We start from the raw sequence: 6,000 nt of genomic DNA on the forward strand, positions 1-6,000 counted from the left end.
TTCCTAAAATGTATACTTTTTTTGTCTTATTACACTTTGATTTTATTCCAATTTTTAATTTGGATGTTGGCTAGAAGTATTAGGTGGCAATTGAGGCAGAGAAAAAGAGCATCATTTAAATACTAGATATGTGCACATTGGAAATGAGTTCCTATAATTCAAATTTCCTATAATAAACCAAATAGCAAAAGAGAAGAAAGTAAAGACAGAGACAAGGCAAATCTTGAAAATTAGGAGACTATGTTGAAGCCCATGTTTGTGAGTTATAGGTATAATGTGGAGTGCAGAATGTAAGAAAGGAAATGAAAAGCTTACATCTCTTATACTACTTTTTAATTTTATTTTCTAAAATTGTTTAAAATATATTTTTATTGATTTCAGAGAGGAAGGGAGAGGGAGAGAAAGAAGCATCAATGATGAGAGATATCATTGATCGACTGCCTCCTGCAGGTCCCTTACTGGGGATCGAGCCCAAAACCTGACCGGGAATAGAACCATTACCTCCTGGTTCATAGGTAGAAGTTCAATCACTGAGTCACACTGGCCGGGCAATTCTCTAAAATTTATATGCATGCCCTAGCTGGTTTTGCTCAGTGGATAGAGCGTCAGCCTGCAGACTGAAAGGTCCCAGGTTCAATTCCAGTCAAGGGTACATGCCCGGGTTGTGCTCTTGATCCCCAGTAGGAGGCGTGCAGGAGGCAGCCAATTAATGATTCTCTCTCATCATTCATGTTTCTCTCTCTCTCCCCTCTCCCTTTCTCTCTGAAATCAATAAAAATATATGCCAACCCTTAACTGGGAAAGAGGAAAAATCTCTAAATTATCAAGTAGAACTAAAAATTATATATAGCCCGGCTGACGTGGCTCAGTAAATAGAAATAATCTTATACCTTATAAAGATTACGAAGCAGAAAATATGAGTATTTCTCCCTAATAAAAATAGCAACAGCCCTAGCCAGTTTGGCTAAGTGGATAGAGTGCTGGCCTGCGGACTGAAGGGTCCCGGGTTTGATTCTAGCCAAGGGCATGTACCTAGGTTGCAAGTGGAGGCTCCAGTTGGGGCACATGCAGAGGCAACCAATCGATGTGTCTCTCCCCCTCCCTCCCTTCCACTCTCTCTAAAAATCAGTGGAAAGAATAACCTCAGGTGAAGATTAAAAACAACAACAACAAAATAGCAATAAATACATCAGAGAAAGTAGACTCAAGCATTAACCAGGAAAAGCTCCGTCTAAAATAATGAAAAGTATCCATTTGTTAAAATAATTCAGTTATATTGTTTTTATTCATAAAGCGCTACATTATTTTTACTTATAAATCCATTAGAAATCAGGTGAATTTTTCTTAGTGTTTGGAAATAAAGCAGCTATTTAAGATGGATCTAATTCAAATGGGAAGTGAGTCTGTAACATCCCTATTATCAAAACCAGATAGAAATAATCTTAAATCCGATATATAAGATTAAGAAGCAGAAAATATAAGAGTATTTCTCCATAATAAAAAATAGCAACAGCCCTCGCCATTATTTGACATTAATTTTTAAAACACAAACTGAAATTTATTTATCATTTAGGAAAAATTAAATTTAAAATTGCCTGTGTATTATTATTTTTAAAACAACCACATTTAATTGTCATATATGGAAGAAACATGAAGCAATATAATAATCCTCTCATAAAAGATGATAAATATTAGATTCTGAACTTCATAGAACAGAATCACATATATATATATATATATATATATAGAGAGAGAGAGAGAGAGAGAGAGAGAGAGAGAGAGAGAGGATACTACAGTATGTTCAAGATTACCCAATAAATATTCCTAACAAAGCCAAGGATTTGTTGTTTAAAAGATTTTTACCAGTCATAGAAAAGTCACATAATAAAGCTCTGCATTCATTACTTCTGTAGGTATTTAAAAGTTATTTTCCAAATATTATGTGACAGATTATTCAGATTTTTTTGATTTCCACAGGAACAGAAACATTCTTACACAGAGCTAGGTTTTGACTTATTTTCTTGGTTTTGATCAGATCATTTCATTCTTTACTTAAAGTGTGGTAAAAAAAAAAAAAAGATAAGGTTCATAATATGTGCACTATAATACCAAAGACTCCATTTGTTATGACCAATTCCCCAATACATTGCAAACTGTGCTAACCCACTAGCAGCTTATAGCTCTAAGAATTGTATTTTGATTTAGAAGGGGTGATTTTAGTACTCGTAGTTGTGATCTTTTATTTTAATAGCACATCTCTCTGCCTCATGGCCCCACAGGTAACAAGCACACGATGCAATATGTAATATACAACAACTGAATGCGTAATATTCACAGATTGCTGCCATGTATTCTTTTAGCTATCTGTCACCCTCCCTGTAAGAATGGTGGCCACTGCGTGAGAAATAATGTGTGCACCTGTCGTGAAGGATACACTGGCAGGAGATGCCAAAAAAGTAAGACACCACTACATGTATTTGCTAACTACAGGAAAATCAAACACATTAAGTAGCTAAACTACTGCCCTGTAAGACCTGACATTTCATCTCTTTACCTTAAGGTGTCTGTGATCCCATGTGCGGGAATGGAGGAAAATGTGTGGGACCAAACATGTGCTCTTGTCCTTCTGGTTGGAGAGGGAAACACTGCAGCACACGTAAGGGGAAAACTCAGTGCTAACACCTCCGTTATCTCGTGAATATGAATTCGAATTTAAGACAAAGAACATTTCCCTTGTTTTTATTTTTGGTTTATGTGTTTCTATTTTAAGTGATATCTTTTTAAAAAAATAGGAATCTGAGTAAAATGCCAAATCCTTTCAACTTATTCTTTCGATTTAGTAGAAGAAGCAGATATATTGTGTTTTCCAGTCTGCCCAGTACGATTGCCAGGAGAAATAGCCAGTCTCTAAGTCATGGACTTCTAGTTTTAAACAGGAGTCAGGAGAAGGTTTTAAAAATTACTAATTCCATGGTTCCATCTCAGACCAACCAATTTAGAACCTCCCAAGGTGGGTGCCACTGCTTTCAAACTGGATTAGTTTTTTAAATGATAGCAGCTCTCCTCATTCAAATATTATTTTTTTCCTTTTTATAAATTATTAGTTAAAATGAGCAGCTATGATAACATATTGGTCAAAGAGAAAAATGAGAAGCAATATGATGTCTAATAATTGGAGGAAAGTTAAATCACTATGCACTTTATCAATGGAACATTATACAACCAATAAAATCAAGAATAAGTAGTGACATTGGAAATATTCTGGATAAAATGTTAAAGGAAAAGATCCTTTCATCACTGACTTTTAACTGTCATTTTATTTCTCTAATGAACATTTTTGTGTTTTATGATAGGATTTGTTTAGTAAATTATATCTTTGACTTGTTTATGTTTCTATTTGCAGCTATCTGCGTTCAGAAATGTAAAAATGGTGGTGAATGCATTGCTCCCAGTATATGCCATTGTCCTGCCACCTGGGAAGGAATGCAGTGTCAAATACGTAAGCGTACAGCATTCGTTTTCTATGATAGATTCTGAATCTCCATCTGTGTTATTGATTAGCCAGAGAGCAGGGAAGAACCGAACAGCCATCTTGGGTTTCCCATAGCCCCTACTATTTGTTTAATTTACAACCACTGTTTATCCATACAATATACCCTAGAAGTTTTCATCACTAATTTTACGATTATTCCCATGCAATTTCAAATATTTTGAGGTATTCCAGGGGCCCTTCTGAAATACCGCCAAGTTATTCCTACATTTATTGAGATTTTAAACCCTTAAAACTCAATTTCTAGCAAGACTCTGAGACCCGAGAATCGAGAGCTTCTTCGTGCCCGGGGGACTGCACCCGGGGGCCCAGCGGCCGTCACCATGACACATAACGAGCATATTGAGTTACCCTGGAAGCTCTATGGATTTCGTTTGGATTATCACGAAAAAAAGAGAAAGAAGGAAGGTCGAGAGGTTCATGAACGTTCAAAGAAGGCAAAAAAAGATGATTGGTCTGAAGGCGAAGCTCTACCACAAACAGCGCCATGCTGAGAAAACACAAATGAAAAAGACGATCAAGATGCATGCAAAACGAAACACCAAACAAAAGAATGACGAAAAGACTCCACAAGGAGCAGTACCTGCGTATCTACTGGACAGAGAGGGACAGTCCTGAGCTAACGTACTTTCCAATATGATTAAACAAAAAGGAAAAGAGAAAGTGGGAAAATGGGAAGTCCCTCTGCCCAAAGTTCGTGCCCAGGGAGAAACAGAGGCATTAAAAGTTATTCGAACAGGAAAGAGAAAGAAAAAAGCATGGAAGAGGATGGTTACTAAAGTCTGCTTTGTTGGAGATAACTTCACTCGAAAACCACCTAAATATGAAAGATTCACTAGGTCAATGGACTTAGGTTTCAAGAAGGCCCATGTAACACATCCTGATCTGAAAGCTACCTTTTGCTTGCCAATACTGAGTGTAGAGAAAAATCCCTACTCCCCACTTTATACAACTTTGGGTGTTATTACCAAAAGTGCTGTCATCGAGGTGAACGTGAATGAGTTGGGCCTTGTGACACTAGAAGGCAAGGTTATTTGGGGAAAATAAGCCCAGGTTACCAACAGTCCTGAAAATGATGGGTGCACAAATGCAGTCTCCCTGGTTTGACAGCAGTTTCATCCAAGTAACTCTGTAATTGTTGAAGACTGTGCACCAATCAGGAAAACTCCTTTACTATGATGTTTCTGAGTGCTATCAAACAGCTTACATGTCTGTAGTCATCAAGAAAATTATTTATTCTACTGTAAAGAACATTAAAATGGCCCAGTTTTACAAACTGTTCTTTATTTTGGGGTCTGTTTATCACTTAGATGTTCATGAAATTGAATGATTAAAAAAGCAATTATAGCAAAAAAAAGAACAACAGAAACTCAATTTCTAATAAAAACTAAGTAAGCAATTAGCATCCTTTGGCATGGACTTTTTATAACCTCTGGAAACATTATTTATAGACCTAAAAGTCAATTACTAACATGGAATTATTTTTTTTAAACTGGACAAAATAAATGTCTGTTTTACTTGAACCAACAAACTTAAGGTGGCTTTTATTTACTAAGGATTAATCTTAGATCGCATGAACTTGAAAAGCATTTGAGTTAGCTTCTATATTTCTGAGACTTTTAGAATACCCAAATCTCACAAGCCCTCACCTTTGAATTAATTTTTAACAATACCATCCAGAGGTAGAAAATTATCTCACATTTACAACATGGACAGACACAAACAGAAACCATCTGACCATTAGAATAACTCACTAGCTTATAAAAGGACAACTGAATCCAAATTTACAATTTATATTGTAAATTCCATGAAAAGTCAAGTTCCACATGACCATCCCCCTTTTAAAATTAGGACAGCCCTGGCCAGCATGGTTCAGTGGTTAGAGCATCGGCCTATGCACCTGAGGGTTGTGGGTTTGATTCCCGGTGAAGGGCATGTACCTGGGTTGTAGGTCCAATCCCTTTCCCTCCCTCCCCCGTGTGGGAAGCAACCAATCGATGTTTCTTTTTTTTTTTTTTTAATTGTTTAAAGTATTACATGTCTCAAACAACCGATGTTTCTATGTCACATTGAAGTTGGTGAGAATTTTAAAAAATAAAATAAAATTAGGACAGAAATTTTTAAAAATAGGTTTATATTGATTTTTACAGAGAGGAAGGGTAAAGGAGAGATAGAAACAATGATCAGCTGCCTCCTGCATGCTTCCTACTGGCTTTTGAGCCCCCAACCGGGCATGTGCCCTGATCAGTTTGTGCAAGAATGGACACTCAACCACTGACCTACACTGGCCGGGCAGGACGGACATTTTTAATCCTCAAAGAACTGGGTTAACACCTAAATGACCTCCTAGTTGATTTAGCTAAATCCTCTTTTTGAAGGTTGGAGAGACCAATACATTTCCCATTCATTCTGCCTAACATTATAGCCAGCTTTTTCTAATTGTGCACAGG

At 36.7% G+C, this 6,000-nt stretch overlaps 1 protein-coding gene and 1 pseudogene across 1 annotated transcript in view; both read left to right on the forward strand.

Annotated features, from left to right (window-relative positions):
- The window catches only part of VWDE (von Willebrand factor D and EGF domains), a 44,558-nt gene extending 40,682 nt beyond the window's left edge, over positions 1–3,876 (forward strand). The window contains exons 20-23 of the mRNA XM_054726162.1: positions 2,361–2,456; positions 2,561–2,656; positions 3,404–3,499; positions 3,798–3,876. Of these exons, the coding sequence (XP_054582137.1) occupies positions 2,361–2,456; positions 2,561–2,656; positions 3,404–3,499; positions 3,798–3,808 (299 nt within the window). The 3' untranslated portion in view covers positions 3,809–3,876. The remainder of the gene's footprint in view (positions 1–2,360; positions 2,457–2,560; positions 2,657–3,403; positions 3,500–3,797) is intronic.
- Positions 3,805–5,036, forward strand: LOC103292423 (ribosome biogenesis protein NSA2 homolog; annotated as a pseudogene).
- The last annotated feature ends 964 nt before the right edge of the window (positions 5,037–6,000 follow it).

Source organism: Eptesicus fuscus, chromosome 14 (genome assembly GCF_027574615.1).
Source record: "Eptesicus fuscus isolate TK198812 chromosome 14, DD_ASM_mEF_20220401, whole genome shotgun sequence".
Lineage (NCBI taxonomy): Eukaryota > Metazoa > Chordata > Mammalia > Chiroptera > Vespertilionidae > Eptesicus > Eptesicus fuscus.